The sequence below is a fragment of the Myripristis murdjan genome, chromosome 14 (genome assembly GCF_902150065.1).
Source record: "Myripristis murdjan chromosome 14, fMyrMur1.1, whole genome shotgun sequence".
NCBI lineage: Eukaryota > Metazoa > Chordata > Actinopteri > Holocentriformes > Holocentridae > Myripristis > Myripristis murdjan.
Window position 1 is genome coordinate 21,768,453 of NC_043993.1, and position 25,440 is coordinate 21,793,892.

At 39.2% G+C, this 25,440-nt stretch overlaps 1 protein-coding gene across 1 annotated transcript; it reads right to left on the bottom strand.

Moving 5' to 3' along the window:
• Positions 1–2,024: 2,024 nt before the first annotated feature.
• Positions 2,025–25,440, bottom strand: pld2 (phospholipase D2). The gene is made up of 24 exons (XM_030069211.1): positions 24,881–25,440; positions 18,816–18,955; positions 18,591–18,718; positions 17,260–17,402; positions 17,017–17,110; positions 16,227–16,292; positions 16,062–16,120; positions 15,704–15,949; positions 14,001–14,144; positions 13,820–13,903; positions 13,603–13,681; positions 13,383–13,493; positions 13,023–13,232; positions 12,725–12,908; positions 12,507–12,625; positions 12,275–12,388; positions 9,813–9,917; positions 9,149–9,237; positions 8,658–8,771; positions 7,676–7,722; positions 7,199–7,333; positions 5,866–6,019; positions 5,025–5,142; positions 2,025–4,676 (listed from the first exon to the last, which is right to left on the bottom strand). Exons 2-24 carry the CDS (start codon positions 18,949–18,951, stop codon positions 4,452–4,454), a joined length of 2,904 nt encoding a protein of 967 aa, XP_029925071.1. The 5' UTR covers positions 18,952–18,955; positions 24,881–25,440; the 3' UTR covers positions 2,025–4,451.

A 25,440-nucleotide genomic window follows, 5' to 3' on the forward strand; every position in this document is an offset into this window, starting at 1 on the left:
CGGTATTTCATCAGGGACAAATTACCTGAAAGACTACGGTGGACCTCAACCTACGCAACATCTGCCTGTCTCTCCTCTGAGCACACAGCTGAGGTCATCCTGTGTAATGCGCTGCACTGCCTGAAATGACCTGACTTCACTCAACACCCCATACAACAGACAAACCCAGCAGAAGATAGGAAAGAACAGACATGATTTAAATAGCTGTCACATACATTTTGTTGTGCAGAATCAGAAATACTTTTGATACCCAAGGGGAAACTGGGTCAGCTGCAGTTGCTCAAATGCTCATGAGAAGAATTTTTTTATAAGCATGAGTGAAATTATTAGAAATTGAAAAAGATATAAGAAATATAAACGCATGTGCATTAGAAATTTGAAAGAAATGTATGCATCATGTAAAATTATGTGCCATAATACCACTTCTTGATTAATCCTAGTTGTAATGATGATGTGCAGTATGTTTACTGGGCATGTTATATGTTGCTATGCTCTACCTGAATGAAACACTGTGGCTGGAAAATCTTATTCTTACAAAAATAAGAAAACAACTGCTATATGCATACTACATTCCTATTGAGATTTAATGTATCTGCATGACTCAATAGTGGGTTTAAAGTAACTGCATGATCTAGAGTTTTCTTATAACACTGCAGACAGGCCAATCTGGTGTGACTGGAATGACGAAAGAAAAACAGAGCTATGATGCGACACTAAAACTGAGGAATGCATTTGTGGAGTCTCTGAATGTCTGAGCTTTTACATCCAAATAAGATTTGTTTAATTTGGTGTCAACAGCTATGAATCAGAGCAACAAATAAGAGTAAGTTGTCACTTACATGGTTTGAAAATTCACATTTTGCCCCAAGCAAAATCATTCATAAGGACAGTGATCACAGAGTGCTTAAATTGTCTTCTGACGTGGTTGCTTCTCCCGTGAAACTGAAACGAAGAAGATGGTGTCTACCCAGCTGCTAGTTGGTATTCTGTAGCTGAATTTCTCCCAGAACTCTGGGTTATATCCATTCACACTCACACAAACCTGCAGGAAATCATAAATGCATACAATAGCTAAGATGCTTATTTTTAATCTATAGCTGATACTTTTGTATTCAATTGAGCTAGGCCTTGATAGTTGGGTGTTTTGCTTCCTTTAAAGACTGAATCATCTCTTCAAACGTGATAGCTCTTCCATCAGTTCACAGACACAGTGACACTCCACTATTGACCACTTATGCTGACTTATGCTGTCCTCCCATCCTCCCATGGTGGACCAAACTCCCTCTTCATCTTCCACAAACACTTTCCAACTCTCTGTCTCTGCTGCATTTATAGATTCATTGAATGTTTGATCTTTTACATCCAAATTAACTGTATTTCAGCTTGGTGTCACTAGTTATGAACCAGAAAATGTGCCAACATTCCCATTAAAAAAAAAAAAAAAAAAAAAAAAAACACCATGTTAACAGCTTTTGTGTCCATAAAGTCAGTCTCAAATTCACATCCTTCCCAAAAAAATAAAATAAACTTCAGTAAAACTCTATGTTGTAAAAAACATCACACCAAAACTATAAATATAAATGCCTATAAGAATATTGTAGGAATAGTAATACCATAGGTTTAAAAACAGTATGAGGTCACTATAACTTCACTGTTGTATGCCACACACTTCAAGTTCCTGTATGAATCATGTTTTCCTGTGCAGGGCTGCCACTAGAATAGCTCTATGTAACATTTAAGGCACACATGCCATGACAGGAAAGTTTATCCCTACCCTCATTTATGTCCTCCATTCAAAATCTTTACACTGAGTAGAAGTTAATGTTGATAATAATGTGCTTCCATTCAGTGCAATAGGAAATGTCCATTCTCAGAGGCATCAACCTCTGTGGGTTAAAATCTACAATAATATTTTTTGCTTACTGATTTATGCACACACAGGTTTCTATTGCTTATTAAAATCAATTGAGCTATAAAACAATATATCAAAATGTTATCTACTCATAAAAATAGACAGAGCTTAGTTGAAAATATGAGCTTTTATTAGTAATATATTAATAAACATGTATTGATAAAGAAGGCTATTGGTCCAGTAGAAATAAAATTCATGACAGAAAACAGTACAGTTGATTTTCCACAGTTTATCAAGGCATTTTTGAGGAACCTTTAAGAGAGAATACAACTCAAAGAAGCCATTTTGTGCTGTACAAGAAGTGTGAGCAAATCTCCAGATTGTAGTGGTATTTTGGTGACTTCCAAGGGGAAACAGTGAATATTTCTGAAACCAGCGGTGCACCATTTCTAAATACAGATGTTTATACTGGCTTTCCTGTGTGAAAGGTGCTCCAGTGTAGACTAAACACAAGCAATGTAACACATAATACATTTCCATTCACAAGCCTCACATACCACTTGACTGCTCCTCTCCTCTGCTTCCTAAAAAAAAAAAAAAAAAAAAAAACAAACCTTGAGACATAATTATGATGTTTTACAGAGCCAGTGACAGAGTTTGGCCGGGATATGTGCCATTTTAGAAAAGCTGTCTTCAAACATGTAAAAATGCCCTAAATTACATTGCATCGGTCAAGTGTTGACTCTCAAGTTACTGAATTAGGAAAAAGCCATAGAGCTGTGCCCAGCTGCATAAAAACCCCTTTAAGATGTTTGTCTGTCAACCTTTCATTAATGGTCAGACGTGCTGTTAGTGCATTTCTCTTCATTAGAGAGGATGTTTTAAATAATTGCCTGCTGTTGAGATGGCTGATATTTCCAAATCAAGCAACAGAGTATTTCAAGAGAAGGGCATGCATGTGCATGTGGCTCAAGATAATTCATTAAGTAGCCAAAGTACTTGCTCTGCATTTAGAGCCAGGTATTTGCCTGGTGCAAGACTTTTAGCTCAATAGTAGTCATTCAAGTCCTGATAGGTATGCAAATTGAAAGAGCAAATTTAAAGAAAATAAATGAACATGCATGATTATATATCAACTAAATCTTAAATTCTTTGCTGCTGCAGATAAAAATCGGACTTGCTAATGCTCAAAAATACTAATCTCAGCAGTTCATGGGAATTGCGCCATGAGCGAAAGCCAACTCGTTACTCAGCTGCAGTGGCAAACCACAATGCAACCCTTGAGCTTAAGAAACTATTTAAGAGGCTTTATGCAATGCACCTAAACAAATCCCTAGCACAAGCAAATTAATATAGGGTAGAAATGCAAAACATTTATCAGGAACCGGACAAAGGAATATGAACCCTGCATGGAAATTACTGGAGATGTTGGCAAAGCAATGGCCAAACAGTCTGTGGCTCTGCTTTACACAGCTTTCTCTAAACCAAGTGGATAGTGGAATGTTCTGGAGCACTGACAACATGGTTAAATAATAATTCACTTGGTTGTCATGGTGACAAAAAAAAATGTATCAAAAAATATCAGTATACCCCTTAATTTTCTTTCTTCGTTGCCCTTTCTTCACACATTTTTTTCACCTGGTCATTCACCTTATGCCATTAAAAAGATTTCGCTTCCACAGAAACTGTCCGTCATCTCCTTCTGCATTGCCTTGGTATTACATCCCAATACACAATCCTGATTTAGTAAGCTATCCCTCTTATCAATCTTATCCTTTTCTGCCCTATCCAGTCTTTATTTCAGCTACAATCTTGTCATCTCTTTATATCCGTCACCATAACAACCACAAATGTTCTGACAGATTTGCTGGCACTGCAGTGAGAGGTGAAGCCTGGGAGAGAGAAGGAGAGGGGGAGAGAGAGAGAGAGAGAGAGAGAGAGAGAGAGAGAGAGAGAGAGAGAGAGAGAGAGAGAGAGAGAGAGAGAGAGAAGGAGAGAGAAACACAGAGAGATAGAGACAGAGAAAAAGAGACAGAAAATACAGAGAGGGAGAGAGAGAGAGAGATCCACCCACCCACCCAAAAACCTTGCTACAATAAATGTACACTATGTTCCCCGATCATCTGAGATGCTTGACTTCTAATACAACCTCCCATTCCTCCTCATGACTCATACATTCATTTATATGTGTTTTGCACCACCATCGGCCCTATAGTTCAGATTGCATTGTGGATGTTATAAAGCCAATGCAACCATCACAAACAATCTGGGTAATACAGGTTATCTACTCTTATAAAAAAATATCAGTGGTTAAAAAAAATCTACATTTCAGTGGTTATATTCATAATAGCCCATCTTCAGTCATGTAGAGAATATAAAAACATGAATGGTCAACAAATATATCGTATTAAACTGGTGAAAATGTAACAATAAACATGTTAGGTATTTTTTTTCTCACCATAGAAGTGATAGTGCTGTAAGTAGTTTAGTTCACTGATGAGCTAAAAAACTAAATGGATTGGGCATCTGGTTAAAGTAGCCCTTCAGTTGTTAGTAGCAGTTTGATCCGGGCCTCTACGGCCGACCATGTTATGTCCTGTTACGTCCACAGCCCTACAGGGGCCATGCCCTCTTTGCTGCCCAGCGAAGGCAGCAGACTCTCCTCACACAGAAACTTCAGCGGGAAGTAGACCAGCAGCCCTCGGATGGCTTTCAACTCCTCCTTGGCCTGCTCCGGGTTGGTGTCACACAGACGCGGTTTGCTGGAATGCTCCTTCAGTTCTCGCATGTTGTGCACAGCGTTGCAGGGAAGGCAGTTGTAGACCTGCAGCAAAGATAGATAAGGTAACATAAGATAGATGAGGCACTTTATTGTCATTGTAGGCATACAACAAAATTATATTTGGTGACTCTCAGACCTGCAGCAATGATCGAAATTTTGAAAAAAAAAAAAAAAGATAAAAAAAAAAAAGTTAAAAACAAAAGCACAAGGAAAAACAACAATAATAAATAAATAATAATCAGTAATCACCCATAAAGTGCAAAGGAGAGGTAAGAACATTCAGACTGCACACTGAAAAGGTTAAAAAAAAAAAAAAAAAAAAAAAGCTCAAAGAGGTGTAATGCAAAATCAAATGAATTTATGGTTCACCATTTTTAATTTGATTGATACCTTGTCATAAATCGTGGCGTTCAATTTAGCGGATGCATTCCACACCACAAAGAAGAATTCGTCACTGATTGGATCGTCAATGTTGATACTGGGGTCTGAAGCTGCTCCAACAAGAACACTGTAAGAGAAATATACACACACCCCCCCAGTGATGTCAGCCAACACTGTGCATTCAAACAGTGATCAAGCTCATGGTTAATGAACTATTTAAAGCTGCAGTAACTGAACTGGCAAAAATGAGACTCAACTGACAGAAAAAAAGTGGACTGAACAGGTAGTTTGTCAGTGAGTCGATCCAGAGATGATAACCATGTACACTCAACCATTATTCCACATGTTTTGGTCCGAAAAATCTATAAACGTTTCTCTTAAATTGATCCCTTGCACGCTTGATAACTGCAGCTTTAAGTGTAGCTAAACTACATTATATGGTGTAAAATTCACATTTTCCTAATGCTAACTCTTTCATAATGACACTGATAGCTATGTTTGTCCAAAACTGGCATGTGAGGTGGCTGGTTCCCCTGTGAAACAGAAAATAAGGACACTTATCTGCCTAGTTTATCTGCCTAAACACAGAGAGCTCTCTCTATATATATGCAAGCACAGCCACGCAAAAAGCTGTAGGAAATCATAAATGCATTCTATTGTCAACCTGCCTCTCTGTTGATTGTATAGCTGTGATACTCTTATATTCAGCTGTGCAAGGCCTTGGTGTTTTTCTTGACAGACGTGGGTGTTACACTTCCTTTAAAAACTGAATCATCTCTTCAAAGGTAGTATCTCTTCCATCAGTTCACAGTCACAATGCCATTCTCCAGTACTGATTTATCACGCTCACCTGAAGCACTCTTTTCGCAGAGCCAGAGTGAGGGGTCCTGCCTGGTACTCCTCCCCTCCCATGGTGGATGGGACCCTCTCTTCATCTTCCACAAACACTGCCAACTCACTGTCTCTGCTGCCAAGCATGCTGCGGTCATTGATGTTGGCCGAGCCTAACAGAAGGTGGAGGGTACGGGTATTTACAATCTGTCCTTCAGAGATGTCACTCTTTTCAAATCAGCATACACCCCTATTGAAATGAATCTCCTGTGACAGGACATATTGTCAAAGACAGGCACTCAGGTTTGTCCCCTTCCCCAAGATTCAACGCTATATTTACAGTTAAGCTTTTCATTTGAAATGAAACAGCACCTTGGTACCTAGATACCTATAGCTGGAGCCTTAAAAAGTGCCCTCAGCCACAAGCATGTCAGTTTCTGCCACTGTGTACATGCCGCCTACTGACTTATGTAATAAGGATTCCTCCAGTGGTCAGCTGTGAACTCATCTAAGGACAGTGAACAAAAAGCAAATTACTGTACAACACAAAATTGGCAAGTAATATCCTTTTCTAAATAAATTCAACTTTGGCAAGCAAAAGCCAACTGGGATTAGTGTTTCACTTTTGCAAAAATTTATTTAAGATTACATCATTATGCTTTTAAGCTAATGAAATAGCCTAAGTAGGCCAAATTGCAGTCCATATTATTTGTGCAGCTTCTAAATGTTAGGTTTCTTGAAAATATACAGTAAGATGAGCAAAGCCCTTTCTGCAATGTTAACTATGTATTGCGCCACACTGCTCTGTCTTCCGTTTCCCCTGGTGCCTGGGCTTTGAAACATCCTCACCAAAGACCTCACACTGTCTTTCAAAATTCATTGTCATTCTCTAAATCACTCCATAAAAATAACTTGTTGTAGGCAGATTTCTATATAAAATTGTGTTTACATTACATTGTGTTAGATTTTCTATTTTACTCTAGTTGTATTTGCAAGTTTTTAAAGTGCAATGACGCACGCAGTAAGTCCATAATATTACAATTATAATAATGCTGAGAGTAGTAAGCGTCATATTTTTATTCATGCTGCATAATGGAAATGCCACTCTTCTCTCCTTCCTGTATGCCTTACCTTGGTTAAGCTCTCTACGCAAACATCTAATAGGTGTTTCTCTAGCTTCTAACTTTTAAAATACTGCAAAAGCTATAATTTTAAAAAATTACTTTTAAACAGAGACCAGCCGTCTTGTCTGAGGTAATGTTGTCAAGCTGGTTCCTGAGCTCAGTGATGACTCAAAGTCAAAGTGATGTCCCGTCCTGTCTTTCAATGAGTTTGTGCCAACGCTGACTCACCGATGATATAGCAGCGGTCATCGGCAATCAGGGTCTTGCTGTGAACGTAGATGAGCTCTGTGACAAGTGACTGGGAGAGCTGGGAGTGTGTTCTCAGGCCACACAGGGTGATGTACTCAGTCCACTGGTCCTTAACTGGGTGAGACCACACACACACACACACACACACACACACACACACACACACACACACACACGCACACACACGACAATGGAGACACATATGGCTAGAAACAGCAGGGAAGCACAGACACACTGCATATAGATACTCAAAACGGATGTCAAAAGAAGGTGAACTAGTTAAATATGAAAATGGAGACTGGTTGGACAGATACCTAGTACCAGTAGCTTCAGTTAAAAGGAGCAACACAAGAAGAGAGAAAGAGACACACGTTAGAGATTAAACAGGTGGCACTCTGTGATGTCAGGTGGATTTCTGAGTTGAAAAGGACAGCAGATGGACGGTGGCAATCTCACCTTCACTCAGTCTGGACAGGATGGAGTGCTCTCCTCGGCACATTGTCCTAAGACATTAAAAATCCATTATACTTAAGCACTCAACTCAATGTTTGACAATAATAATATCTTGGTATGCTTAAAACTTCAAACTTTTTGGCACAACAGCAGGCTTTGGAGCCCAGATGGATGGACGCAAAGAGTGTGAGCATTATAATACTGCCAAACTTAAAGTGACAAAGCACTAAGTTATAGCGAGAAAGTGGACAGCAGCCGGCTTCTTTCCACTTGTGTTTGTGTGGGATAGAAACCTTAGAAACCTAAGCTTTGGGTTATTCAAACAACAATAGGACCATCACAGATTTAGAAACAATTACAAAAGGAGGAATCTGTGTTTCTGGAAACAATCGTTGTCCTTATAAGCAGTGGGTGAGCTCTCCTTGTTAGAACACAGATAACAATGACTGTAAATCCACTACATGTTTCTTGTAATGAATGATAAACAGATATTAAGCAAAAAAATGTGTAAAAATGTCTGCTAAAAATAGATATATTAAGTGTTAAACGGTGATTTCACATTATGATGATCATTATGTATTTCAAAGCTACCCTTGGTAAGAGTAAAAGTCCTGATTATCTAATCAAAGTTGCAAAAATAGTTGTCTGAGTACAGTTTTAAACAGCTTTAAATATATATCCACCTATATCCACTGTATGTTCAGATTCAAATTATTTGCACTACTACTGTTGAACATAAAGAGTCTGAAAAGTTTACAAAGCAGTCTTGAGGATAGGGAATCTGTGATTTAAATCACTGCAAAGCAAAACAAAGTCACATAACAGAGGCAAAAGGAAATCTATGTCAAACAGAGTTAAACCTGATTAGAAAAGTGTCTTTGAGCCATATTCAACTTATTGAGTTGAGTTTCCTCTCGGCTGCAAAGAATTACAGCGTCTGACTGGGAGTTGGGCGAACATGACAATGGAAGGGAGATTCGCTGACCTGTAAGTGAAGTGCAGTATAGCCTGGATGGCGTTTCCACCTCCCTCATTGATGTCTCCCTCAAAACCAGGAAGCAGAGGAACCACCACAAACACTCTGTACTTCTTCTGCTCTCTGAAATAAGGCACAGTGTCAGCGTGCATTTGCACAAATGATTTGTACGAGGCGACTATTTACACATTTCAGCAGGTGGACCACTCTGTTTGTCTACATTTCATTTTCTGTCCATGTTTTATTATGTTGCACTACAGAATGTCATTCATTGGTATTCATTTTGAAGAGCTGACTATTATCTGACAGGAAAATGTGCAAAGCTAAGAGCCTTTTGAAATGACTTAAGTCAAGGCTAGAATCATCTCAAACAGCAGAGCACAGAGCAGCTCCTCAAGTGCACATTTTAAAAGAAGCTGCTTTTTCACAGCATGTAGTTTCAAGGTCGGAAAGCACACAGAGGGCGATAAAGAATCAACTGAGCACCACAGTGACCAGACCTGTGTGCACGCAGGATTCGTTTCACGATGGCATCGCCGATTCCATTGTGAACTTGCTTCCCATCGGCACAGCTGATGAAGAACTGGTTCTGAGGGCAGAGGGAAAACAGATGGTGTCTCGGTGTGAGGCGCGGGATTGGATGGAGAGGAAGCTAAACTTGTGACAAGGGGAGGACTGAGCTGCAGCAGCACTCAGACCTCATGTGTGACTGCATGATTATAAACACACCGGCTGCAGAATCTCTCAAGGTCATACGAACTGGATGTGTCCAAAGTTATGTAATCAATCACTGGCAGGACTCCAGAGGAAAAGACGAAACAGATGCCCAAACTGGCAGATTCAAATATAAGGTGGGAATTTTCTTATAGACCTACATTACTATTTCTAACAAAAAAAGAAGCAGTTATATCTTTGGAGGTCAAGTGTGTTTTTCAAGCTCTACACACAGAGAGACCATTCTTAGTTGAACGAAGCAGGGCCATGTGAGGTTTAAGTGAGATATTTTTTCCATAGAAACCACAGTAAGCAGCAAGGATTCTTGTTAATGTTTTGATGCAATTAAAATATAATCAAATTGAATAGATGCAGGAGATACTAGTATTAAATCTAGCCATTCTGCCATGATTTTTTTTTACATAAATAACAAGTGCATTCCTGTGTTACCTCAATGTAGATGTAGTGCTCGCTGTTCTCAATGGTGTGGATGTAGGCATTGAGGATTGAGTTCTCACACGTTCCAGTTGACCAGCGATCTGCAGAGCGCAACACCTGACAGAGTGACATGAGAAAATAAGGAGAAAAATTTGGATTTACATGGGCAGCAGTACATGCATTTCCTTGAGCACATTTTTTTAAGTATCTGTACTTAATTTATGGATTTCAGAAAATGGATGCAATGAAAATATCCCAAATTATAGTGTGTTTTTACTATACAAACTCCTGCAACCATCATTACAGGAAGGGCACTGTGTTGTCAGTTCACAAAATGCACATTTTCTAGGTCTAGAACATAATATCAAATTGATGTCACAATCATGTAAACTTTAACATCCAAGTGGTAGAAATGGCATAGGATTGTTACCTGAAGCACAATACACGTATTAAGCAAACACTTTTTTTATGCTTCATTTGAATTTGCTACACATACTCATGTGGTTAGCTTGTTCAAATAGACTTATTATTATTCAAGCATGGAGACCCGAGCTCTTTGTTTCTAACACAAAACACCACAACTGAGGGATTGCCCAATACACCTGAAAGAGAGAGGACCAAAACCTGATAGGAGATCTGCTGCATTATGGGGAGCAAGGGTTAGGGTTACAGACCAACGCCCACAGCACAACGGGAAAATACCCACAGCAAAAGCTAGTGTTACCCAATACTCACTACCCGAACACTTACTAAGCACTAAAAATGATTTTGTTATGAACATCTCTTGATTTGACATTGAATGAAAAAAGCCGAGTGAGCCCAGAATGAGCGAGGCCATGTGAGGTCAACAGAACTAGCTTTTAGGATGGAAAGAAAGGCAAACCTCTCTGAGTGGTAATGGAGAGCATGACACTATCTTTCAACAGTGTACAACATGGCACTGGAAGAGCTACTCCAAGAATCTACACGTTTCCACCTTTGTGTGAATTTGCACTGTCTGTATATTCTACCCGATGCAGAGGAAACTGCATGGAACTGGCTGATCTTATCCTAGCTTATGCTATTTAGTATGACAAATGTGACCTCAGTATTCACAGTGAAAAACTGCATTTAGTAACCAGCACAAAGACTAGAATGTAGTGTAACATCTATGCAGCCTAACTGTGTTATATTGACAAGAGTAATACAGGCATAGACTCAGGATTCCCAGCAATCTGGCATTATAAGATGTGGAGTGATCTGTAGTTCTCTTAACAAATATAGCCTAATAATTTGATATTTTCTTTAGGGGCGCTGAGGACACCCTGTGCTTAACCAAAGCACTTCTGTTGAAGGCACTTCAATTAGCAGCTTCACCATAACAAATCAATGTAAAACCTATTGTAATGCCTTGGTAAAATTACTGTGAACAGAAACTATGGTTGGGACAAGCAATCGCTTCAGTATTAGCCGTCATTTTGCATGCATTTGTTCTCTTTCGCTTTACTTAAGGGGATAAACATGTTGGAGTGGATTTTTGTTCAACAGGCTTTTCACTCATTCCACCATCTGCCATCGCAAAAAAATACTTCAAAATCTTTAGCTCACACTTTCCCTAGAGAACAGCGCCCTCTTCTGGTGTTGTACAGTGAATATGTTCCACCAGATTTCCTGAAAAATCCGACCTGATCTCACATGATGTGAAATGCAACGTCAAAGCCAGTAGAGGCATCCAATCTTCTTGGCAGTACTTTTTTGCTCATGGTAATTATTCTAATTAATTCTAATTCTAATCTCAAGATCAGTGAGGTAAAGACTGATGTGCTCCATGTAGCACCTTTATCTGACTTAGTGGTGTCCCTTTAATATGTAAAATGAGCATTCTGATCTCATAAAATGCTGAATATGCAAAGTATTATATATTCTCTGTGTTTTTCAATATTTATTTCTTTCCTCTTTTCAAGTGAGAGCCAGAGTTTTTCCATCCTGATGCTGTCTGAGGGGCCTCTTTAAACATGCCTGTGGGAGTTATGGCTGCGCATCACAGACATGCACTGAGTATTTTCGAGTGCTGGTGTTTCTTCTGCACTGACTTTTGCCTGTGTTTATTGACTATGGTTTTGGGGTCCTGGCAAAATGGCCCCTAGCAACACGTATTTGATATTTATTAACATTTCCAAGTGAAATACTCCCACATGAGTGAAAGTGCAGCTCGTTCAGACTCTTAAGTTGAATGGCATGCAAAGACTGTCCTTCAACAAGTGAGTGTCGGCTGATTATGTCTGCACTACAGGGTTCACATACTGATTTTTTATTTTTACCTGCCCCGAACACCAACACAAAAATATGCTCATCCATGGTATCACTGCTATTGTTGTTTTATCTTCCTTATGAAATCTCACACCACATTTTTCACAGATTCAGTGGGCATGTAGTGTGTGTGTGTGTGTGTGTGTGTGTGTGTGTGTGTGTGTGTGCATATGTGCATGAAATACCTGCACTTTGGCTTTCTTGGATCCAGGCACAGTGAACTGCAGTGAGTCTGCAGTGGAGTGAGACTTAGGTAGTAGGTAGGGGTAAAAGTCATCCTTGTACTTGTTCTTAAAGATCTATCGCAGATAAAACAAAAGGAAAAAAAAAAACGATAAATTAAAAATACAGATATTTCTCACTGTTCCTTTTGGCCTACAAAGATTGTCCTACAGAACTCGTGCCTCCAAGTCTGACCTTGGTGAAGTTCCAACGCTGGATGAAGTGGCGGGCCACGTCCCTGGCTGCTTTGCCATGAATAGCTGCAGACAGATCACGCCACGGCATGCGAGGAACTTGAGTCCGGTCAATGTTATCTGAGGAAACATAAAAGGCAACAGTTTTGACCCTTATTCAGCTGGTGTGCTTGTGTGTGAGTGCAGGAGGAGTCACTGATTGAGGTTTAGAAAGTTTACCTTCAAATGGGCGGTCCAGCTGATTCCAGTCTTTCCTGATAAAGTTGCTGTAGTCTTTGCCAAGCCACAGTTTAGTGTTGCCAGTCAGATTCTCAGGGTTCTGCTCTGCTTCCTGCACTGGCTCTGATGCCTTTAGACCCTCAACCATCCCATTGTCCTTGTTAACAGAGGCATCGGTTTCTGTCTGCAGGGAATGTGATATAGTACACTGATTCGTGAACGAGCATGAAAATATAATCATGCATGATCAATGGCAATCAACAAGTTAAAAAAAACTTTGATGTAAAAAGACTCTTACTTCTGCAGTGTCCCCTGGCTCCGTCTCCACTGCATGGTTGGCTGTCTCTGTCAAGCCCAGGTCAGTTAGGTGGTACTGGCTGTCATCCCACCTCCCAAATGCTAGATCAATGCCCCCAACAAAGGCAACTGTTTGGTCAATGGCCACCATCTTCTCATGGTGAGCCCACAGGAACACCACAGATGATACATGATCAGGATGTCGCATTACCTGATCGAAAAACAGACATGAAAACACAACGTGAAACCATGTGTAACATCTGTTAAAAGTTCTTCTCTGTCTGCACTGTACTATAAGTAATTGCCTCCATCTCAGTATTGAAATGTGTGAAAAGCCGAGAGGGACTGTAAAAACTGAGACCTTGATGTTGGGGTTCATATTCATCAGAGTTCTCTTGCTGTGGTCACTGTTGATGCCTAGTGCGAGCTCCACCTCTTTATAGAGCAGTACACACACTTTGACACCTTGTTCCTGCAAAGGAATAGATGCCATGAGAAAACAGGACTGGAGAGGTAAAGCAGAATTTGACAAGCATTTGAAATTTTAAAACGGATAAAAGAGAGTGAGAAAAAATTTCAACCGCTTTGCGTTTCAGAATCTGATCCAGACGCCAGTATATATCATTAGCTGGTCTCTTCAGAAACACTTCAGGGCTGAGCCTGCAAGAAAAGACAGAAAGCACTTTCCTTCTATATTTATGTTTATACAATTCGGACTCTGAACACTCTCTCTCTATATATATATACACACAACTCAAATACTGTTTCTGCGCATATCTAGATGTCGCTGGCACTCACCACCAGTCTGTGATGAAGATTTCCTCCTTGGCTTGTTCAAGAGCATCAGCCAGGTCTGCAAAGTAGCCACTACCATTTACATACCTTTAAACAAAAATCAATGAACCACAGATGTTTAGCAGCTCAGGAGAATCATAGAAGAATGACGAGCATTGTAAATCTCAAGCAGCAAGTATCTGACCATTTAGTGAGTGTTTCCTCCCGCGGTGGTGCAAACCCTTCGAAACGATGCACTTTGAGAAAATCGCAGGATTCTGCTATCCTGTTGATTTCATGACTCCACCACTGAGCCTGTCTGTAGTTGCTGCACTTGATGATCAGATTTCTAAACAAAGACAAACATGCTTAGTATTGAACACATTAACAGAATAACATCACATGTAAATATACTAAAATAAAACAAGACTTTGGAAGGCGTGTATATATATATATATATATATATATATATATATATATATATTCTTCAAATGTAGCATCAGTAATGCTATACTGTTATTACATGTCATCTGAACTGACAATAGTTAAAATGCAAGTGAAAGTGCAGAAAGTCGGCTTTGATTCGAAGGTTTATTAAGATACATTTAATGGTATATGAAATAACTACAGCACCTTTTTGTACAAGATCCCCAGATTTCAGGGTTCAATAAGTCTTTGAAAAGATAGGAATATGCTTATATTTATAAGTAAGTACTCGTTTTTCATATATGTAGTCAAAAATGCTATTGTGCAATTAAAGTCTGAAAGCTATTAACATCACCAGACTCCCTTTTACTCCCTTTCCATCCTTTTTACATCTCAATTTGCCTCTCAGAGATTCAGCTGTAACTACTCTTGGATCTAAATTATCCTGACGCAATACACAGTGCATAGTTCAATTAATACAGCTAAATATAGATTTGAGTGATCAGTTCAAATTCATCATACTTGAATTTCCTTTTGAACTCAAGAAATCTTAGTTGGGATAAAAACCTGCTTGAGAATGAGAAAAGATAAGAACAGTGAGATAAGAATGATAATTCAAAGCTGATTTCATAACTTCAAACCTGTGGAATCAGAAAATAGATGATGATGCACAGAAAGGGATGTAGTTCTTCAAGATTTCATCTATTACAGTTTCCTTAAATGTCTCACTCTAAAGCTGACAGTGGCACTTCACTCTATCATTTCACATGTAAAGTACAGCATCAAACCATCAAATAAAATGTTGCTAAATTCATTCATTTGTGTCGTCTTCAATCTGAAAGGTTGCCTTTTATAGTCCTCCAACTGTTTCTCTTCTCAGCCTTTGTCGAGTTCTTAATATCTTCTTTCTCCACTCCATCTCTTTATGTCAGCTAGCCACATTATGCGTTCTTCCCACTCCTCCTTTCCCTTCAATTATCCCTTCCAAACCCCTCGTCATTTCTGAATGTGCCCCACAAACTCAAACTTTCTCTCTGCAGTCTTCTTCATAAATACCCGCCTTTTCCACCCAGTTCCACAACCTTATCATTTGACAGAAATCTTCACCAGCTCATCTTGAGCATTCCTCATAAGCACCATATTTCAAATAAATGTATTCTTCTTTTTGCTTTCTCTGTCAATGTCCATGTCTCTGATCCATATGAAAGAACAGAAAATATATAAACTTCAGTGATCTTTTTCTTTACTGTGATGTTGATGTTCTCTTAAGTTCTTTATTCTCCAAGAAAGCAATTTTTGTCTGTTCAATTCTGCATTTAATTTCCTCCAAACACCTTCAATCTTCATAGACTCAACTTCCCAGGAATTTGCACTTGCTCTAATTCTGAATTCTCCAGTTTAATTCTTATTTTCTCAATTTCACCTTTTCTCTTAAGCATAATCATAATCGCATTGCTGAAGCTAAAGGGAATGCTGAATTACCGAGTGAAGTTCTCAATGCAGACTCCATATTTGGTGTCTGTGTGAGCACGGCCCACTTTAACTTTGAACTCTGGGTCAAACAGCAGCACAAAGGAGATGGCCCCGTTGTCTCGGTTCATGTACAGCAGGAAAGAGTCTTTGACCACCAGCCAGCGGCGGGACCAGCGGAAACAGAACTGATGGTGGCCGATGCAGTTCAGGCCTTGGATACGGTGACCCCCTGACCTCTTGAAGATGGGCCCTTCCCTAAGGAAAATTGACAGAGAGTGCACAATAAATCTCTCACACACTTATTCAGTCCTCTACTCCCGCCCTCTCTCACTCACTCACAAATAGTGTCTTTCCTTATTGTGCTTACAAGCCTTTGGGTCCGAGATCAGTGACGAAGGAGAGCGTGCTGACAGAAAGGAATTCCAGCTAAAAAACAAAAACAAAACCAAAGACAAGACAGAGCCCCTTACTGCATTACCAACCAATTTGGGTGTGTATATGTCTGTGTGTTTGTGTGTTACATAGCTCTCACCATGCTGTGGTCACTCCTACAGAATGAGTTCTCCAACAGACCGTTTAGGTACTCCTCGAGGTATTTCTGCAACACAGAGAGCAGATGAGAAGCCAATACTATTCAACTCAGCTCATCAAATATATATAAAACAGAGAGCGTGAGCATTACGTCAAGATTTTGTTAAACTTTCTATGGGGAACCCACGTGAAACGTTGTTAGTAAATGAGTCAATGGGATGTTGGAGACTTTATGACTATAGTGAGACTATCATCTGTGTTAGCTGGTAGAAACATTTTGCACCTCATGGATTCTTTTTTTTTTTTTTACAGTGTGGCATCTAAGCAGCTTTCTACAGCTAATGGCTCACGGTTGATTTAAGTGAGCACTGTATGGACTCAACCAGTAGTCGAGTTGTAAAAAAAAATCAGGGGGGGGATGGTCAATTTTTTTCACTTGATGAAAAGTGAGGATGGCAGTTTTGCAGGGGGGAAGATTTTGACCGTTTTTATTTCAGGGGGGATGCCATCCACCCTCATCCCCCCTCAACTCGAGTACTGGACTCAACCAACCAAAAAACAGAATAAACATGTAATTTGATGGCTGAGTCTTCATGGTTCTTATTGTTGGTCTGACTCATTGATAATGATTGGTGATAGATGTATTTTCTATATGTTTACAATACATGACACAATCATTCTAAATTAAAAACTTTTTTTTTTTTTTACACTTATCAGTATATTTTATGTTTCTGTGTTGAATGGGCTTGTATAGAAAAGGTATATCTGCCTCTGATTCGTTTACTTAGTACCATTTTGCTGGATGTCCTTCTGGTTCGTTCAGTCCCGTGCAGGTTGGGCAGTTCCTCAGACATGGCCCTTAGCTGCTGCCTCTCCTTTGCAAATCTACAAGAGGAATTTGAATATTCAAAACTCATAGTGCTTGACTAGACAGAAAAAAAAAATCACAACAAGCCATCTCCATCTAAAAAATGATCTGCCGCACAGCCAGAGGTTGATATGTGTAATTAAGCTTAACGGAGTGGTGCGCTGACCTTCCCAGAGGCAGGAAGTGCAGCATCATCTTATGCTTGTAAAGGTCTCGATGCAGCTCTTGGAAGTGTTTGTACTTCCTCTTCACCGTCCAATGGAACTGGCCATGTGTTAGCTGCACAGTGTACAGGGTGCCCACACGGACCTGGGTGAAGATTAAGATAATATGCAAAAACATCCATCTCTCCATCCATCCGTTTTTTCTACCAACTTATTCCTAATCAAGGTTGTGGGGGTTGCTGCTGATTAAGTTAAGAAACAAAAGTCTTTCAGTGTATCTGCAGGTAGCAAATCAAAGGCAACTGGACTTTATCTGTACAATTTTGAAGTGTGCGTGGTTCACACCTTATCATGTGAGTCGCTGACGGTTGTTAACGTCACTTGGCTTTTAAGTGACAACTGTATAAGTAATATCAATAATTTTATACTGTAGATGTGGGAAAATGTCTATGTGGAGAAAGTAAAGAATGGCTTCACAATCAGCCAGGTTAATAAAATAACATGAAAATAAGTTGCTTGCGGGTTGCAAACATTTATAAATCAATACACAAACAGAACAGTCTTGATATGGATAAAACTGTCTGATTAAGTAACTGAGTAACCAAACTTTAAAATCAAAACAATAGAAGGAGTAGGCTGCAGCCAAAGAAAGGTTAGGCCCTTAGTGAAAATGAAGAGACTACTAATAAATATTTCACTGACATTCGGAAAACAGTCATTATTATGTAAACCTTGGGCTTAAGTTTAAGATAGGCTAGCTGTAGTCAGTAAAAGCAGATAAAAAACAGACATTATTCTATTCACTATACACAACAGAAGTACAGAGACAAAATCCATCAGTGCAACATTGCCATTTCATGTCTTTCCCTCAATTTTTACAAAATTTGTACAACATACACACAGGATTGTGGGAGACCTAAGGTTGGAATGACACACTGCCAGATGATATCTGCGTTTCTTGGCTGTATTGAAAGGATTCTTCAAAACAGAACAGCCTTAGCTGCATTCGCAGCTGAGAAATACAGCCTAGGCTCTGAGAACCACTGGTAAAAACCATGCTACTTAAGCTGCCATCTGCTATTGGCTGGTGTTTGGTGCCAGGTGATGTCATCACCAGTTGTAACCCAGAGGAGGTGACATCACCAGGCACCAAACATCAGTCAGTAGCAGATGGCAACTTAAATAGCATGGTTTGGTGTATGGACCAATTATATTGTTGACCACATGGTTAACAAGCTTAGTGAAGGCACTAGAGTAGCTCCTAGTTTAACTCTAACAAATTTAAGGGAATACATTTTAAAATGGGTTGCTATGTACATTCAGAAAGAAATACCTTGGAGCGAGTAGTATATTTCTCTGTGTTGTCAACTCTGCATGTGACAGGTGTACCAGGCATCAGGAAAGGTATTCCCTCGTCCTTCACATCCTGAAGATGATGCACCACCAGGAAAGGACGGCCCTCTGTGGTACGGAGAATTAGAATTTCTCACTGAGTTTCTTTCAGTGCAACCATTTGCGTGTCTCAAATGGATGGATGAAGGAGGGTGTTTTTCCTCACCACTGCTGTGCATGAGGCCATCGATTTCCTCTGGACTCAGATGGTGGTGGTCATGTGTGAAGCGCCTTCTGCCCAGGTTTTGGGCCGTTGAGCTGTCAACCACGGGCTCGATCAGGTCCTCCTCTGGACTGGCCATTGTACTAATGCAAGTAAAGACGGGTGTTAAAACAAAGGATTGGTTAAAAGGAAAGGAAGGTTTTACATTTCTGTTTGTGTGTATAAATTAACTTGTGAAAACTGCAATTAATTTTCACTCTTTTTAAAGCATTTACAGCTTAAATTATCCAAATTATTCCAGAATATCACAGAATTAACATTTAAGTGTTTTAGTAACTCACAGACAAAAATCCAGTCCCCTGGCAGCAGTAGAACTTATGACGTAATGAAAGCTTAAACTTAAGGTCTTAAGGTCTTGCCTTAACTGGATAAAAAACAATCTTGGTGTCAAGGCGCAGCTCATACCGGTGGAAGGGGTTCAGTCATATTTTCTCAATAGGTGGGTTTAAACCCATAATGCTCAATCAAGGTCTGTCTAAAAATTGTCTATACTGACAATATCACCATTCACACCAGTGTATCTAAATAAGAGAAACTAAAAGCAAAGTTGATCACAGTTCCAGATATGTCATGGTTCTGTTTCATGCCGAATGTGTTGACTTTAAAATGATAATCTGTAATGTTTTACATACAAATACACTTTGAAATACATTTTTCTATTCTATCTATGCATGCATTTTGTGTTTACAAACACAAAAACAGCAGTCTGGAGTAAATAAGAAGGCACAAGATATGCATGAAGCAACAGCCTACACTGAGTGTCTTTACTATTACAGCATATTGCCTTGACTGCATATGAAACACCAAAGCAGTGACCACTTATCAATGCAGGAGAAACAAGAGTCTTATCACTTTACCTCGAAATCTAAATCAATTATTTAAAGGCCGTATTTGAAATATACCTTGAAACACCATCAACTTCACTGCTTGATGAGCTGTGCCTGTACTTTGAGGCTGTAAAAGGTTTCTTTTTGTGTGTCATGAAATACTTGAATCAAAGAGAACTGTAAATTCAGGATATGGAAGAAGATTTTTTTTTTTTTAGTACATTTTAGCACCATGATAGTTTCATGGGAAAACAGAAAGCCAACAGTGGATCAGCAGTGCTACCTGAGGAGGACACTTAAAGCAACACTGGCCTGACAGCAGGTGGAAAGAAACAAAGGGTGAGTTCATGAGCCTCTCAGGCAGGCTGCAGTTAAACTGAGAACAAATTCTTAATCTCTAAGATGTCTTGATCCGACTTGTATCTGCAGTAACTGAACAAAAAGCCGATCTGTGGGTAAACGAGGGGTCTTCAAGTGAATCTAAATATAATCTCTGAAGGGAGCAAGTACTGATCACATTACAACACAGTACATCAGGAAGAGGCATCAAAGTACAGCTCTACATTACATCGGTCGACAACGTCAGAGACGTATCAACATTATAATGACAAAAACAGAGACCTGAGACACTGTGCAGCCGTCTTTTCTTGGTTACCTGGTAATATTATCGCCTGTGTGCCACACCACTAGTCCAGGGACACATACTTAAGCAGCTAATGCAAAACAGTGAAAGAAAAGGGTGTGTGTGCACCTTTTTGTGTATGTGTGTGGGCAGATGTCTTTGACTGGCTGAATGTACTGTTGCCAGGGCAACAAGGCTATTTGGGGGAGGCAGGAGGGAGGGGGGAGAGAGAGAGAAAGAGAGAGAGAGAGAGAGAGAGAGAGAGAGAATGAAAATGAGGGTAAAACATGAGTCACATCACAAAATTAATTTAAAAAATAAAAAATGAACAGTTACAATAGCCTATTTAACTTACAAAAATGAATTTTAATTTGTAATGTTTCATGATGTAATTTCTATTAAATTTGAAAATGCTAAACCTGCTGTCTCCTCAATCTTTTTTTTTTTTTTTTTTTTACATCTATGCATTCTACAGTATCTTTTCTATTTACTGTGCCCTGTTATTGCTGCTGTTTTCTTGCTTTGTTATGCCTCCACTGACATATTTTTATACTATTATTGGTACTATTAGTAGTAGCAGTACTAGCAATAGAAGTAGCACTAGTACTAGCAGTACTAGTAATATTACTAATGTTAGCAGTATTAGTACTTGTAATAGTAGTGCTAGTAGTAGTAGTAGTAATAATAAAAGTAGTGCTATCAGTAGTACTCAAATTTCAAATCAATCACTAACTCACAGTAGGTGGGACTTCATGACGGAAAATGAAAAAATCCTGGCCTACTCTTTTTATATGCATGCTTTTTACTTTTTGGGATTTTTTTAAGTAATAAATTTTACATTTGCTTAAATATACTTTTGTTGAGTAATTGTACTTTTAAATATATTTATGGCAAACTTTAAACCACATTCATTGTAGTGCACTAATTTGTAGTCTCTGCACAGACTTCAGAAGCCACAGTCGTAACTCACTCAGCAGAGAGGCGGAGAGTAATCTGGTTTTACTTTCTTTTGATACTTTATTTTGCAATTTCTATTTTTTTTTTTTTTATTAAAATAACTTGTTTTACAGTATGTCTGTCTTCTTTTAAAAACCACAGAAAAGATCAAATACACCAGTGTTCTCTTTTAAGAAACATAACTCAGTAACTATTACTCTGTCTACATTTTAAATCATACACTTTTACCAACACTGATTCTTCCACCAGTAGTATTATTTCTACTTAACTAAATTTTCAGCAAGGTAAACACTTGAGTGGGACATTTTCTCTTTCCAGGCCTGATGACACATGACACAAGACAATGATGACACTTATAAACAGAGGTCACCACATAACACCAGGATGCCACTCTTTTCCTAGAGTAAAAGTACAAGCGTGTATGTTGAAAAATAAAGAATGTTGTACTTTCTCTAAATGCAATACACTAACACCCTAATTATTAAAAATATGTAAACCAACCCAAAGCTTTACAGTGGCTGGCAGCTAATTCTGTGTACAACTATGGTTAATTTCAAGGATTAACTTGGATGTAATGTGCATGGGATGTAGTTAAAGGCTTAATGCAACAGCTTAACAAGGGACAGAAAATGAATCCAGCCATTCACAGTAAAAAGAAGAAAAAAAAAAGCAGAGGTAACTGTGAGGGTATGATGTTGGATTTACTGTGGATATGAGTTCATTTCCAGTTTGAGAACTCAAAACACCACAATCACAAAAAAAAATCTGTTTTGTTAAGCTATACAGAGGAGATGAGATTGCTGGCTTGGCCACTTTTTCCCTTTCGATTCTAGTTCCATCTGAGGCCACAGAGCTATTTTGGTAACATTAAACCCTTTTCACGCTGGTTCATTTCCAATTGTTTGTTTTGACAGATATGATCAGCATCACAAGTATTTCTTTTTTTTTCCCATTTCAGATTTTCAACAAATGGCTTATTCACTATCATTGCAAACCAGAATCAAAGGAATGCACCCACTTATTGCCAGATGAGCTCTTTGATCAACATATTGTTTTGTGCTAAGAAGACTGGCAGCAGTTTCTTCGTGCTGGGTGATGCAAAGCACTGCTTTCCACTAAATACACTCACTGTGCTTAAGGGTTAGGGTTATACTGGTGTGCACTGGAGAAAGATAAATACAGGTCACACAAAGACAAAACTGTGACCACCATCACCAAACAGTGGCGATGGTGGTCACAGTCACATCTGATAGTTTTCTGACAAAAACACCTTTAGGACAGTGGATTCATGCTTTCATTTGACACAATTTTATTGTTTTGTGTTAGTTGGGTTGAAAATCTACCTGATGTGTTGATTAGGTTTATTCTGTGTTTGCTTTGGCTAGATCCATTTATGATCCATTTATTTATTTTGTGTATTTGTATATTTTTAGAATTGTGTCATTTGTATGTTTGTTGGGACTCCGTGACTCCTGCTGTTTTTTGTCTGAAATGTCATGTGCTGCAGCTCTTTTTGGCCAGAAGTCCTTTGAAAAGGGATTTTAATCTTAGTGGGACTATTGCAATAAAGGTTAATAATAGAGAATAAAAAGTTATACTCGAATCGGCATGAAATACTAGGCCTCCATGACAGAGACAATTTTTACACTCACCAAGGAGTGCACCTCCCTGCTCATTTGTAATCTGAACCAAACTGGCCACAAGAGAGTGCTATTACTAAAACCCCAAAGCAAGGAAATTTATACAGCCACACCATCCAGTCATATGAGCATGAATCTTGGTGTTTGTATCAGCTATTTCTGCCCTACCATTTTGCAGTCTGCCATTTTTAACTTTCGCAAAATCAGTGTTCAACATTGGACTGATTACCACCAAATGTGGCCAGGACAAGTCAGATCAAAGGCCACTGACATGTTGTTTGCAGAGGTTTTGATATACTGACAGCTTGCACACAAAGCTTTTAGTGAGTAGACCAGATACAAAATAATTGTGCCACATGACCCTTGTCTGACTGGAAACATGTCAGTTCAACAGAACTTTTTTGTCACACAACCAATTTTTTTTTTAGTAAAATTAATTGAACAATCAAAAGTTGTTGCATTAACATAAAAAAACTCTGTCAAGCTCCAAGTTATTCATGTCATATTGACAGTCTGAATGTTTTGTGTGGACTTAGAAATAAAACTGTGTGTCATGGATAGACGGGCATTTACAGTGATGAAGATGACAAATTCAGTGGAGGATCATAATCCAAAAGCCATTATCCAGCCATGAAAGTGGTTCAGTTTTTTATGGAGGCATCAATGACTAGTCCTATCACATAAGAAATGAAGGAGATTTTTTTCTCACACTTACACATCAGAACCTCTGTTTGGAACATTTTAGCCAAATATTACACGCTAACCTTCCAGAAGGGGTAATTATCACTTCAAGTCAAATCTGACATGACCATCTTAAAAAGCCACTCCTCTCACAGCACAAGCCATTAGGACAAAAGCTACACCACAGCTTATCAGATATTTATCATAAGTTACCAAACTGCAGAATCAATTCTCATGTAAAGTTTATGGTGTTACCGAAGGTTACAGGAAACCACAAAGCTTAAGAAAAAAAAAAAAAAAAAAAAAAAAAAAAAATCACAGCTCTAAGTTAAAAATCTGTATGTTTGTTTTGTTGTTTTAATTCAGTCTGTATATTCTTACAGGGGCAGCAAGGGTACAACCACACCTGTACTTATTAAAAATGCTTAGGTAGAGCCCTATTTCAACTTATAGCTCTGTTATATTGACATTTTTCACACTCTATAGGTTGTTAAGTTTTCTTTTCCTTTTCTTTCACTTCCAGAATGCACTGGACTTTTAAAACGTACAGTGGACAAAGTGTTAACCGCATAGATGCAGCTGTCTAAGCAACAGACAACCAAAGATCTTCATTATCAAGAGTTCATTGAAACGTTTTCCCTTATGATTAATGCAGCTGCGCCGAATCAACTCTTCCGGTGCTGTTTCCCATCAGATTTCCCCAAAAGGGAGCTAAACATTGGCAGATCCACACTGTTCTTTCTTCCTGTGGGGGCCTGTCCTCCTTTTAACCCCACATAAGCTCGCAACAATGTTTCACCATACAAAACGTGTAGACTAATCGCTGACTCCATCAGGTCCAAGTTTTCTTAAAGTTCATAATATGTGTACGCCCGTTTCTTGCGCCACTACAAGTTATTAAAATATCACCACTAAGAAAAATCCATGTCGCCCCGTACAAAATGTGACTTTTGTATAGGTTTACAAAGCTGAGCGGCACGGTTTCTCGTCTCCACCCTTGCCTTCACTCCCAAGTTTCCTGCAACGTTACCGCATTCCACGGAGAAACTGCACCGAAAAAAAAACATGCGCAAATAATTACGCTACAAAATGCGTGTTAGCCCAGTTGATAGCAGCTTTTAAATGACACCGACTCGATTCATAAACCCGTGACTGTCCATCGGCGCGGTGAGACCCGCAGCTGGACAGCCTTTAAACGCTGAATCAGGCATCAATCTGACTGCAACAGTGCAAGCAAAAAGGGGTGAAACGTGTGCTGAAGTCTTTCTCAGGCCTACTTACTGTCAGTTTGAAAGCGGCTCACCAGGCACAGCTACTCCTTATGCGGGCCCATAAGACAAAACACACCGGAATCAGGCAGAAAAGAGCATTATTTCAGCCTACGCCGGTCGATGTTTTCCAAGAGGAGGAGAGTGCTTGTCTGTATTTCCCATAGGTGACACACACTTCCAAGTCCCACCCATCTGGTGCCAAATCTGACCGACGAAAAGTCACTGTGCATACGGGAGGAAAAACGAAAGGCCGAGAAATCCTATCTGCAACCCTCTGCTATCACACATATCAAGTTTAGTGTAGTATCACGTTCAATTTTTACTCGGCTTTTTTTTTTTTTTTTTTTAAGACCAAAAGTTCATGTGACACCTCTTAGAAAACGACTGGAAACGTTTTGAGTGCCTTTGCATGCTGTTTCCACATCTTGAGCAGCTGTGTAGAAACAAACGCAGACTTGTGGACCCTGCACACACGAGCTACTAAAAAACAAACATAAAAGGACAAGCCCCAACTAGACGTGTTCTGGGTAAAAAAAAAAAAAAAAAAGTGGCAGGAATGCACTACAAAGT